We start from the raw sequence: 13,520 nt of genomic DNA, 5'->3' as shown, positions 1-13,520 counted from the left end.
ACACATTTGTTCTCACTCTACCCACACTCTTTATCTCCCCCTCCTTGTCCCCTCTCCTCTTTTTCTCACCCTCTCTTGGTTATCCAGTCTCTTTCCCTGTCCCTCTGTTTCTGCATCTCCCTCTCGTCTCCGTGTACTAGTGAGGAGTCACACTCCCAGAGGCATTTTTCACCCTATCTATCATATTCACTCTCTTCCTCTTCTGCTTGATTAAATGAGCAGCTCAGGCAACGTGGTTGAGCCCAACCCCAGAAACTCTTTGCAGCCAGAACAGAGCAATGAGCCTCCATAATGTCCACATGCTGACTGCAGCTTCCTTCCCCCTCTGAGAGCCACACTCACCCCTGCCCACACCAAGTTTCATTATCTCCCACACGGCACACAAACACCCTGCCAGGACAATGCTCACCCTAGGGAGGAAAGCATGAGTGTGGTACTGCATAGTTACAGTGGGGCAAAAAAGTATTTAGTCAGCCACCAATTGTGCTAGTTCTCCCACTTAAAAAGATGAGAGAGGCCTGTAATTTTCATCATAGGTACACTTCAACTATGACAGACAAAATGAGGAAAAAAAATCCAGAAAATCACATTGTAGAATTTTTATGAATTTATTTGCAAATTATGATGGAAAATAAGTATTTGGTCAATAACAAAAGTTTATCTCAATACTATGTTATATACCCTTTGTTGGCAATGACAGAGGTCAAACGTTTTCTGTAAGTCTTCACAAGGTTTCCACACACTGTTGCTGGTATTCCTCCATGCAGATCTCCTCTAGAGCAGTGATGTTTTGGGGCTGTTGCTGGGCAACACAGACTTTCAACTCCCTCCAAAGATGTTCTATGGGGTTGAGATCTGGAGACTGGCTAGGCCACTCCAGGACCTTGAGATGCTTCTTACGAAGCCACTCCTTCGTTGCCCGGGCGGTGTGTTTGGGATCATTGTCATGCTGAAAGACCCAGCCACATTTCATCTTCAATACCCTTGCTGATGGAAGGAGGTTTTCACTCAAAATCTTACGATACATGGCCCCATTCATTCTTTCCTTTACACGGATCAGTCGTCCTGGTCCCTTTGCAGAAAAACACCCTCAAAGCATGATGTTTCCACCCCCATGCTTCACAGTAGCTATGGTGTTCTTTGGATGCAACTCAGCATTCTTTGTCCTCCAAACACGAAGAGTTGAGTTTTTACCAAAAAGTTCTGTTTTGGTTTCATCTGACCATATGACATTCTCCCAATCTTCTTCTGGGTCATCCAAATGCTCTCTAGCAAACTTCAGACGGGCCTGGACATATACTGGCTTAAGCAGGGGGACACGTCTGGCACTGCAGGATTTGAGTCCCTGGCGGCATAGTGTGTTACTGATGGTAGGCTTTGTTACTTTGGTCCCAGCTCTCTGCAGGTCATTCACTAGGTCCCCCCGCGTGGTTCTGGGATTTTTGCTCACCGGTATTGTGATCATTTTGACCCCACGGGGTGAGATCTTGCGTGGAGCCCCAGATCGAGGGAGATTATCAGTGGTCTTGTATGTCTTCCATTTCCTAATAATTGCCCCCACAGTTGATTTATTCAAACCAAGCTGCTTACCTATTGCAGATTCAGTCTTCCCAGCCTGGTGCAGGTCTACAATTTTGTTTCTGGTGTCCTTTGACAGCTCTTTGGTCTTGGCCATAGTGGAGATTGGAGTGTGACTGTTTGAGGTTGTGGACAGGTGTCTTTTATACTGATAACAAGTTCAAACAGGTGCCATTAATACAGGTAACGAGTGGAGGACAGAGGAGCCACTTAAAGAGGAAGTTACAGGTCTTTGAGAGCCAGAAATCTTGCTTGTTTGTAGGTGACCAAATACTTATTTTCCACCATAATTTGCAAAGAAATTCATTAAAAATCCTACAATGTGATTTTCTGGATTTTTTTTCTCATTTTGTCTTTCATAGTTGAAGTGTACCTATGATGAAAATTACAGGCCTCTCTCATCTTTGTAAGTGGGAGAACTTGCACAATTGGTGGCTGACTAAATACCTTTTTGCCCCACTGTATACACAATATCCATGTGGTGAAGAAGAGGATGTATTTGCCGGTATTAAGTTCATATGTACAAAGGTTTCCAAAGGTACATGTTATGATATAGACACAGCTGTGTTTCAACGGAAGCCAAGTGAGACGCAAACAAACATAGGTTGGGGGCAACAGTTGCAGTGTTGTGTGTTCTCAACATGGATGTAGAATGATAGTGTGTACTGTACTATATACAGTACCAGTCATAAGTTTGGACACTCTTACGCATTCAAGAGTTTTACTTTATTTTTTTTACTATTTTCAACATTGTAGACTAATAGTGAAGACATCAAAACTTTGAAATAACACATATGGAATCATGTAGTAACCAAAAAAGTGTATATATTTGAGATTCTTCAAAGTAGCCACCCTTTGCCTTGATGACAGCTTTGCACACTCTTGGCATTCTCTCAACCAGCTTCATGAGGTCACCTGGAATGCATTTCAATTAACGGGTGTTCCTTGCTAAAAGTTTATTTCCTTCTTAATGCGTTTGAGCCAATCAGTTGCGTTGTGTGTGACAAGGCATGGGAGGTATACAGAAGATAGCCCTATTTGGTAGAAGACCAAGTCCATATTATGGCAAGAACAGCTCAAATAAGCAAAGAGAAAATGACAGTCATTATTTCATTATTTTGAAAGTTTCTTCAAGTGCAGTCACAAAAACCACCAAGCGCTATGATGAAACTGTCTCTCAATAAGAAGAAGATACTTGCTTGGGCCAAGAAACATGTGCATTGGACATTAGACCGGTGGTAATCTGTCCTTTGGTCTGATGAGTCCAAATTTGAAATGTTACGTTCCAACCGCCGTGTCTTTGTGAGACGCAGAGTAGGTGAACGGATGATATCTGCCTGTGTGGTTACCACCGTGAAGCATGGAGGAGGAGGTGTGGGGGTGCTGTGCGGGTGACACTGTCAGTGATTTATTTAGAATTCAAGGCACACTTAACCAGCATAGCTACCACAGCATTCTGCAGTGAAACGCCATCCCATCTGGCTTTCGCTTAGTGGGACTTTCATTTGTTTTTCAACAGGACAATGACCCAACACACCTCCAGGCTCTGTAAGGGCTATTTGACCAAGAAGGAGAGTGATGGAGTGCTGCATCAGATGACCTGGCCTCCACAATCACCCGACCTCAACCCAATTGAGATGGTTTGGGATGAGTTGGACCGCAGAATGAAGGAAAAGCAGCCAACAAGTGCTCAGCATATGTGGGAACTCCTTCAAGACTGTTGGAAAAGCATTCCTCATGAAGCTGGTTGAGTGTGTGTGTGTGTGTGCGCAGGAGTGTGTGTGTGTGTTCCCACCTGGCATCGGCCTCACTGTAATACTCTCTGGCAACAATGTCTTCAAACAGCTCTCCACCGGTGACACTGGAAGGAGAGAAACAACAGCTTAGTTGACACATGGACACCAGTCTGGAACCATGATGGTATGATGGCAAACACCCAGTCTACCAGAGACAACAGGAAACACAGCCCAGAGAGAGCATGTTCCACTGGACACACACACACACACACACATAAATGCATGATTTATGCAAAAGACAACATAGTCTAAGACAATGAAGTAGGTGTTTTGGTTGAGTAAGGATTTTGCCAACAATTGGGGCTAGGGTGTAACCCAAAAATGTGTCCTCTGAATGCCCTGTGGGGACACGGTGCGTGTCACCTTATCCTCTCACCCTGTCAGAACAGACCCACTAGACTGTGTGCTCTACATAAAACTCTCAGTGTACAAGGCCACAACAAAAAAATGTGGGCCGGTGGGGGGGGGTACTCAGGGACTGGAGATGGTTAACACTGGTGTACACCACTGCTGATACCCATACACACCATACATACACATACACCTCTGGAGTACAACAACAGAGTAGGTATTACTGTAACTAAAGAAATAAACATTTCTGATGGTTCTGGTTATTAGATGTACTCATGATAATAATGTGGTCATTCAGCAGACATAATGAACTAATACACATAGTCATTACATGTGGCCTCTGTAGGAATCAAAGCCATGTTGTATTCTCTGGTGTTATAAGCAGTAAGCACCATTAAGTATGAGAGTTGTGAGAGTATACGGTATCAGTATACTCACAGGTCAAAGACAAGGTAATGGAAGCCTTCCTCTGAGATACTTTCGTGTAGTCGTACTGTAGGACAGACAGACACACAGACACACAGGGAGAGAAACAGAGAAGAGAGTTAAATAACAGTCATCCCTCATCTCCTTGTCTCTCGCCTCGTCAATTACCCACTCCGCTTTCGCCCTGAGCCCCAGGGACGCACTTAGGACAGTGAGAGCTTGTTTGTGCCACATTGTGACCTACAGTTCCTGGAAAGCAAGATATTTGTGTGGGCAAACGCACACTCCCTCAATCCCCTGTTGCCTCTGGCTGTGGAAGTGAAGCCCCTTCTGGGTAGGAGGTTACGTCAATTCATTCAGGTGACAGGAGCAGGTATCAGTGGGAGTAGCATTGCACTGCCACTTACGTCCTGTAGCATGTCTGTTCACGGTCTTCAGTGGCCAGTATAATACACACGATGTGTTAGCATGTGGCATGTGTGGCGTAAGAGATCAGGTTTGTACTAACACATACTGTATGTGTTAGTAACACCTCAGTGATATACAGACGCAATGAGATCCGAACATTCCCAATCCTAACGATCCACCCCTTTTCCGATGGATGACACACACGCACCCATGCCTGGCATGCCTCTGTGTGAACAAAGGGGAATAATGTAGACGTTCCCACTGAGCTTCTGTGCTCACCATGGAACACCAGAATTTCCACTGGGAACACACAGACTTCCAAAGCTAACGCTATTCAAAGCATTGGGGCTTAGTGATATGTCCCTCAACACATCGTCTAAAATCGCTCATGGCACCCGATAGTGAGCAACCATACAGGATGTGTGTTTGTGAGTCAACATGTGCCTGCAGAAGTGTGTTCCTGTACTGTAGAGAGAGTGTTTAGTTATGTTTGATAGGAGGTGAAGGCCAACAGTGCGTATCAAGGGTAGATGGTGTGTGTGAGTCATGTGTGTATAGGCCTGCAAATGTCTGTCACGTGTGTTTATGATGCAAAAAGAGAGCAAAGGGGAGCTAAGATGCCACAGTGAGGGGGCAGAGAGTCAATGTGTGTGTGCGCGTGTGTATGTGTGTGTTGGAATGAATTAGCTTGCCCTGCCAGTGGCAGTGCACTCCATTCCTCCCTCCCCCTCTCTCTACCTTTCTCTCTCAATTGCTCCCTTTGTTAGGAGTTTATCTGCAGTCCAAGCAGAAAACATGACAAGCTGTCCCTTTGACAGAGAGGTGAGGTGAGGTGAAGGGAAAGAGATGGAGAGAAGGAGTGTGCTTTAGGGGACAGAGAACAATCTGGGACAGACAGACAGACAGACAGACAGACAGACAGACAGACAGACAGACAGACAGACAGACAGACAGACAGACAGACAGACAGACAGACAGACAGACAGACAGACAGACAGACAGACAGACAGACAGACAGACAGACAGACAGACAGACAGACAGACAGACAGACAGACAGACAGACAGACAGACAGACAGACAGACAGACAAGGGAAACAGAGAAAGTGATAGAAAGAAGGGGATAGGTGAGAGACAGATGGGGAGGGCGGGTGGACAGACAGAGAGAGAGAGAGAGAGAGAGGGAAAAAGCAATTGCGAAGAGAGGAGAATGCAGAAAGAGGGAAGATAGTAACGAGAAGCAAGTGAAAGCAAAACTAAAAATGCAAAAGGAAGGAAGAGAGAAAAAGGAGGTAGGTGCTTGCGTGTGTAGTTTGAAGATGTGACTGGGTGAAGCTCATTAATATAGTCAGGCAGTAGGAGAAGAGGCATTCATGCTGTGCTATGAACTCTTCTTTCGTCCTCTCCTCCCTCGCTTTATCCTGTCCGCCCTCCCTACCTATCCCCCTTTCTCTCTATGGCTTTGAAAGTGTAATTACATGTTGTCTCACTGGCCTGCTTGCTGCTGCCTGCTCACACCCACCTGCTCACACCCACCTGCTCACACACACACACCGCACACCGCACACACACACAGTGCCCCCCCGTTTTCAGCCACACAGCTAACAACACAAATCTCACGAATTGACATTCCTGTTACACATACCTCACATACACACTCGCACAAACACACACCTGCATCAGTGGCGGTTGGTGCCGTTTAAGATGACGGAGGATAATTCTTTTTTTTTCATGAGCATGGCATTATTTCTATTACAGCATATTGGATGACTGCCATTCATGTTCCATTTACCCAGTTCAATGTAACATCGATAGGTTACGGCTACTACATGATACTCAAATTTTCACGGACAGATAGTGACACATTCAATACTGCCTTGCACACTCTTGCCTGCGTCTAGCTGATCTAGGGTGTAATCATTAGTCCAACAGTTTCAAACAAGAGTTTCTATTGGACAAATTCAGGTATGTTTATCTCCATTTCGTTCTGTTCGCTTCCGTTTAAGAAACCTTTTCAACAGAATCGGCGGAATGAATACACCCCTGATCACATGTAAAAACAGTTCACTTTCATAGCAGCCAAGTTGCATTCCTTCTCACATCTACGCTCTCTCCTCCTTTCACCTTCTCCCTTTGTTTGTGGACTTCAATGCACAACCCATTAGCTGTGTGTGACCAGGTGAAAAAAACATTCCAAGCCAAACCATATCATAACTGTTACACACAGCCTACATCGTGGTCACCATATTAGCTGTTGGTAGAGCATGGCGCTTGTAACGCCAGGGTAGTGGGTTCGATTCCCGGGATCACCCATACGTAGAATGTATGCACACATGACTGTAAGTCGCTTTGGATAAAAGCGTCTGCTAAATGGCATATATTATTATTATTATATTAACATCATAGACAACATAGCTAATATAACTAACACGCTACAATCATGCAGTACAGCAGTTACAGTATGGCCATTACAGCTTAGCAGGTGGCAATAAATTAGTAAAACCAAAAGTGTACTTTGACTTGGAAGATTTCCAGTGTTGTGTTGGATAATCATAGCCAAAGAAATGAATTTGTTCAAAACTGTTCAACTATTGTTTTCCTCTTTGAGTCATATACTCACCACATCTTATGCACTGCAGTGCTAGTTGGCTGTAGCTTACATGCTGACCACACCACTCGCATTGCAAAATAAATGTACACATACATGTTAGTCAAACATTTAATCTTAACAACTCTCCGAGTTGGGCATCTCCGGCGCGGCCCACGCTTGGATTGCGTCCTACCTGACAGGTTGCTCCTACCAGGTGGCGTGGCGAGAATCTGTCTCCTCACCACGCGCTCTCACCACTGGTGTCCCCCAGGGCTCTGTTCTTGGCCCTCTCCTATTCTCGCTATACACCAAGTCACTTGGCTCTGTCATAACCTCACATGGTCTCTCTTATCATTGCTATGCAGATGACACACAATTAATCTTCTCCTTTCCCCCTTCTGATGACCAGGTGGCGAATCGCATCTCTGCATGTCTGGCAGACATATCAGTGTGGATGACGGATCACCACCTCAAGCTGAACCTCGGCAAGACGGAGCTGCTCTTCCTCCCGGGAAGGACTGCCCGTTCCATGATCTCGCCATCACGGTTGACAACTCCATTGTGTCCTCCTCCCAGAGCGCCAAGAACCTTGGCATGATCCTGGACAACACCCTGTCGTTCTCAACTAACATCAAGGCGGTGGCCCGTTCCTGTAGGTTCATGCTCTACAACATCCGCAGAGTACGACCCTGCCTCACACAGGAAGCGGCGCAGGTCCTAATCCAGGCACTTGTCATCTCCCGTCTGGATTACTGCAACTCGCTGTTGGCTGGGCTCCCTGCCTGTGCCATTAAACCCCTTCAACTCATCCAGAACGCCGCAGCCCGTCTGGTGTTCAACCTTCCCAAGTTCTCTCACGTCACCCCGCTCCTCCGTTCTCTCCACTGGCTTCCAGTTGAAGCTCGCATCCGCTACAAGACCATGGTGCTTGCCTACGGAGCTGTGAGGGGAACGGCACCTCAGTACCTCCAGGCTCTGATCAGGCCCTACACCCAAACAAGGGCACTGCGTTCATCCACCTCTGGCCTGCTCGCCTCCCCACCACTGAGGAAGTACAGCTCCCGCTCAGCCCAGTCAAAACTGTTCGCTGCCCTGGCCCCCCCAATGGTGGAACAAACTCCCTCACGACGCCAGGACAGCGGAGTCAATCACCACCTTCCGGAGACACCTGAAACCCCACCTCTTTAAGGAATACCTAGGATAGGTTAAGTAATCCCTCTCACCCCACCCCCCCCCTAAGTTTTAGATGCACTATTGTTAAGTGACTGTCCCACTGGGTGTCATAAGGTGAATGCACCAATTTGTAAGTCGCTCTGGATAAGAGCGTCTGCTAAATGACTTAAATGTAAATGTAAATGTAAACAGCTCTGCGTAGCCAGGCGCTAAAATAGAACTTGGTTCTATCCTTGACGCCTGACGCGCTGCAAGTCCCACCTCTCCCATCTCCTCACTGGAGAGGAGCATTTTAGGAACACACAGTTGAAGTCAGAAGTTTACATACACTTAGGTTGGAGTCATTAAAACTTGTTTTTCAATCACTCCACAAATTTATTGTTAACAAACTATAGTTTTGGCAAGTCGGTTAGGACATATACTTTGTGCATGACACAAGTAATTTTTGACTGTGCCTTTAAACAGCTTGGAAAAATCCAGAAAATTATGTCATGACTTTAGAAGCTTCTGATAGGCTAATTGACATAATTTGAGGTGGAGGTGTACCTGTGGATGCAAGAGGCCTTAATGGCTAGACATTCTCATCTTCTGTCGGAGATGCTGACTTCCATAAAGCAGATATCTGATCGACTTACCCCGGCAACAGTTCCCGTACCAGTACCTCAGATTCACGTACCCATGGCAGTTAACCCTCTGGCTGAACCTCGTCTTCCACCTCCCCAACGGTTCTCAGGTGATCCAAGTGCTTGTAAAGGGTTTCTCACCCAATGTTCTCTCTCCTTCGAGCTGCAACCCTCGTCGTTCCCCACCGACCAGTCTAAGATCGCATATATCATCACCCTGCTGTCGGAAAAAGCCCTGGCCTGGGCTACTGCTGTGTGGGATGCCCATAGTTCCTGCTGTGCCAGCTACTCTGCCTTTGCTGAGGAATTCAAACGAGTGTTTCAAGGCCCAAGCAGTGGTCCTGACTCAGCCAAACAGCTCCTGACTCTCCTCCAAGGTCGGCACAGCGTGACGGACTATGCCATCCAGTTCCGCACGGTGGCAGCAGCGAGTGGCTGGAACAACGAGGCGTTCACTATCCAAGATGAACTGGCCACTCGGGAACCACCGGACAATCTCGAGTCCCTGATCAAGTTGGCCTCACGCATTGACCAGCGTCTGAGAGAGAGAACTCAACCGTAGACCTCTAGCCCCTATCAGTCCCAGCTCCGAGTCCCCATCTTTATCCTCGCTGGCTCCACCGGAACCCATGCAGATTGGACGCATCTCCCAGGCTGAGAGAGACCGCCGGATGAGGGAGCGACGCTGTCTATATTGCGGCAAACCGGGCCATTTCCGTTCCACGTGTCCCGGGCTCCAGGGAAACGCTTTGTCCCGTACAGACCGGGGGGAACTGTAACGGGAAACATAACCTCCTCCCATCCGTCCAACTCCCGTCTGCTCATTCCAGTCACCCTTTCCTGGAACAACCACAAGCTTCACCTTCAAGCCTTGGTAGACTCTGGAGCCGCAGGTAACTTCATGGATGGTGTCTGGGCGAAGGAGAATGGCGTTCCCTCTGAACCTCTAAGTGACCCCATGAGGGTTACTACATTGGATGGATGCCCTTTGGGATCTGGACTTGTCACTCATGTCACTACCTCCTTGCGACTTTCAGTTTCACAACACCAGGAATTGATGAACTTTCATTTGATCTCCTGTTCCGAGTTCCCTCTTGTCCTTGGATACCCTTAGCTTCACAGCCATAACCCTCACATCGACTGGTCTGTGGGCACTATCAAGCAGTGGGGTCCTACGTGCCAAGCTACTTGTATTTTCCCGAATTCCCCGAGTTCTACTCCCGAGTCTTTAGAATCCATCGACCTGACCCGAGTTCCCGAGTGTTACCATGACCTCAAACTGGTATTTAGCAAACAGAGGGCCACCATGCTACCACCCCATAGACCTTATGATTGCCCCATCGAACTGTTTCCGGGCACTTGCCCTCCCAGGGGTCGGATCTTTTCCTATCTCCACCCGAACGAGCTGCTATGGATACCTACATCAAGGACGCTCTGGAAGCAGGCCTCATGCGTCAATACACCTCCCCGGCGGGAGCAGGGTTTTTCTTTGTGGCCAAGAAAGACGGTGGATTACGTCCTTGCATCGACTACCGGGGACTCAATGCCATAACCATCCGTAACTGTTACCCGCTACCCCTTATGGCCACAGCCTTCGAGCTGCTCCAGGAAGCAGTTGTTTTCACTAAGCTTGACCTGCGGAAAGCATACCATCTTGTGCGGATCAGACCTGGTGACGAGTGGAAGACCGCTTTCAACACGCCTACTGGTCACTATGAATACTTGGTGATGCACTTCGGCCTGACCAACGCCCCAGCAGTGTTCCAAGCGCTCGTAAACGATGTGCTTAGGGATATGCTTAACATATTTGTGTTCGTTTACTTGGATGACATCCTCATCTTTTCGAGCTCTCTTCAAGAACACACAAAGCATGACAGACAAGTACTCAAACGCCTCCTAGACAGCCATCTGTACGTTAAGCCGGAAAAATGTGAATTCCATTCATCCCGAGTACAATTCCTGGGATTTGTAGTGGAACCCGGTCGAGTCCAAATGGACCCCAGGAAGGTAGGGGCGGTAGCGGATTGGCCCACCCCCAAATCCGTTAAGGAAGTTCATTGTTTCCTGGGCTTCACTAACTTTTACCGCAAGTTCATCAAGAACTTCAGCTTGGTGGCAGCCCCTCTCTCAGCTTTAACCAAGGGTGGCAATGTAAGGTTTTTGTGGGGAAGAGAAGCTGAGACGGCCTTCCAAGGACTCAAGCAGCGCGTCCTCTCTGCTCCCATCCTGATACTACCGACTACGGATGAACCGTTTGTGGTGGAGGTAGACGCCTCAGAGGTTGGTGTTGGAGCTGTCCTGTCTCAGAGGGGTGAAGACAAGAAGCTTCATCCGTGAGCTTTCTTCTCACACCGGCTTACCCCGGTTGAGAGGAACTACGATGTGGGGGATCGTGAACTCCTAGCGGTTAAGATGGCATTGAAGGAATGGAGACACTGCCTCGAGGGGGCTACTCACCCGTTTCAAGTGCTTACGGACCACAAAAATCTGGAGTATATCCAGCAGGCGAAGCGGTTGAACTCCAGACAAGCTCGATGGTCTCTTTTCTTCAATCGATTCCAGTTTATCCTCACCTATCGGCCAGGGTCGAAGAATCTCAAACCGGACGCCTTGTCCCGAGTCTACGCTCCTGCCATTCGAGAAGATACTGACATGCCTGTCCTTCCTGCCGCTAAGATCGTGGCCCCAATCTCGTGGCAAGTTGAGGATACCGTGAGACGAGCTCAAGCTATTGAACCGGACCCGAAAGGAGGTCCTGCCAATCGGTTGTTTGTCCCCAAGGCAGTGAGGACTCAGGTCCTTCTGTGCGGGCACTCCTCTCGCCTCACCTGTCACCCGGGCGTAGGTCGCACCTTGGAGTTCATCCAGCGTAAGTTCTGGTGGCCTACCATAAGAGATGACGTTGCCACTTTCGTCAATGCCTGCCCCGTGTGCTGCCAGGGCAAATCTTCTCACCTCCGCCCGCAAGGACTCCTTCACCCTTTACCTGTTCCCCACAGACCCTGGTCCCATATCTCGTTGGACTTCATTACTGGCCTTCCTCCATCCCATGGCAATACTACTATCCTAGTCATTATCGACAGGTTTTCAAAGGCGGCCAGGTTCGTCCCTCTGACTAAGTTACCTTCTGCCAAGGAAACGGCTGAGTTGGTAATTAATCATGTGTTCCGAGTCTTCGGCATTCCTCAAGATATGGTTTCTGACAGAGGTCCCCAGTTCGCCTCTAGGTTTTGGAAGGCCTTCTGCCAACTCATGGGGGCTTCTGCCAGTCTATCTTCAGGGTACCATCCGGAGTCCAACGGCCAAACTGAGAGGATGAATCAAGAGCTGGAAACCACCCTCCGATGTATGACTCGTAACAACCCGTCCACATGGTCGTCCTTCATTGTTTGGGCCGAATACGCGCACAACACCTTGCGCTCCTCCTCCACTGGTATGTCCCCGCACGAGTGTCAGTTTGGCTATGCCCCTCCATTGTTCCCGGACCAGGAATTAGAAGTCAGAGTGCCTTCAGCCTTGAAGTTCGTCAGACGCTGTCGGCTTATGTGGAGGAAGACCCGTCTTAATCTTATGCGTTCCTCACAGAGGTACCAACAACAAGCCAACAGACGTCGCCGTCCCGGGCCTACCCTGCGCCCCGGCCAGAGAGTCTGGCTCTCCACAAGAGACTTACCACTACGGGTGGAGTCTCGCAAGCTGTCCCAAAAATACATTGGTCCCTTTAAGGTTGCCAGGAGAGTTAACCCAGTTTCTTATCGCCTACACTTACCCAGATCCCTTAAGATTAATCCCACATTTCACATTTCCTTATTAAAACCTGTTGTTTTTTCTCCCCTTGTCCCGGCAGACATGCCTCCCCCTCCTCCTCGTGTCATTGGAGGCCAGCCGGCTTATACCGTCCATCGGATACTGGATTCCCGCCGGGTGCAGCGGTCGTGGCAGTATCTGGTGGACTGGGAAGGCTACGGTCCCGAGGAGCGCTCCTGGGTTCCTGCCAAAGACATACTGGACCCTGACCTCATTCGTCAGTTCAGGGCCCTCCACCCTGAGAGAGATGGTAGGAACGTCAGGAGCCGTTCCTAGGGGGGGGGGGATTCTGTCAGGATTTGGCCAGGGTTGTTCCGGTTTTTGGTCACTAGATGCCCCCATTGTGCCTTTTGATTTAATGAAGTAAAAAGGGAAGTTCTTCAGGAAAACATGTAACTCCACAACCTCAAAAGGAATTTCACAAGAACAAAGGTAATCCTCCAAGACAAAAAGGTAAATCCACTAGGTGGAAGGTATAGCACAAAAAGCCTAAAAAAATACTCAAAAACAAACAAACAAGAACAAAAAACAGAATTCCACAAGAGAGTCCCCCGGGATCAACACGATTTCACAGAGTACTAGGGCTGGGTGCTAACATACAAACACAGAGCAAAGGACTAAGGAAAACAAAGGGTTTAAATACAATCAGGGGAAACGAGGCACGGGTGCAAATAATAATGGGGATCAAGGGAAAACAAAAGGTCAAAAGGCACAATGGGGGGCATCTAGTGACCAAAAACCGGAACAACCCTGGCCAAATCCTGACATTG

The 13,520-nt window shown here is 48.1% G+C and overlaps 1 protein-coding gene across 1 annotated transcript in view; it reads right to left on the bottom strand.

Annotated features, from left to right (window-relative positions):
- The window catches only part of camk2g2 (calcium/calmodulin-dependent protein kinase (CaM kinase) II gamma 2), a 115,487-nt gene that overhangs the window by 45,741 nt on the left and 56,226 nt on the right, over nucleotides 1-13,520 (bottom strand). Inside the window, exons 4-5 of the mRNA XM_046358689.1 lie at nucleotides 4,164-4,218; nucleotides 3,374-3,439 (exon numbers count right to left, since the gene is read on the bottom strand). Of these exons, the coding sequence (XP_046214645.1) occupies nucleotides 3,374-3,439; nucleotides 4,164-4,218 (121 nt within the window). The remainder of the gene's footprint in view (nucleotides 1-3,373; nucleotides 3,440-4,163; nucleotides 4,219-13,520) is intronic.

The sequence above is a fragment of the Oncorhynchus gorbuscha genome, linkage group LG08 (genome assembly GCF_021184085.1).
Source record: "Oncorhynchus gorbuscha isolate QuinsamMale2020 ecotype Even-year linkage group LG08, OgorEven_v1.0, whole genome shotgun sequence".
In the NCBI taxonomy this organism is placed as follows: Eukaryota; Metazoa; Chordata; class Actinopteri; order Salmoniformes; family Salmonidae; genus Oncorhynchus; species Oncorhynchus gorbuscha.
The sequence above is the reverse complement of the archived record's forward strand: the minus strand, read 5'-3'. Positions and strand labels throughout refer to the sequence as shown.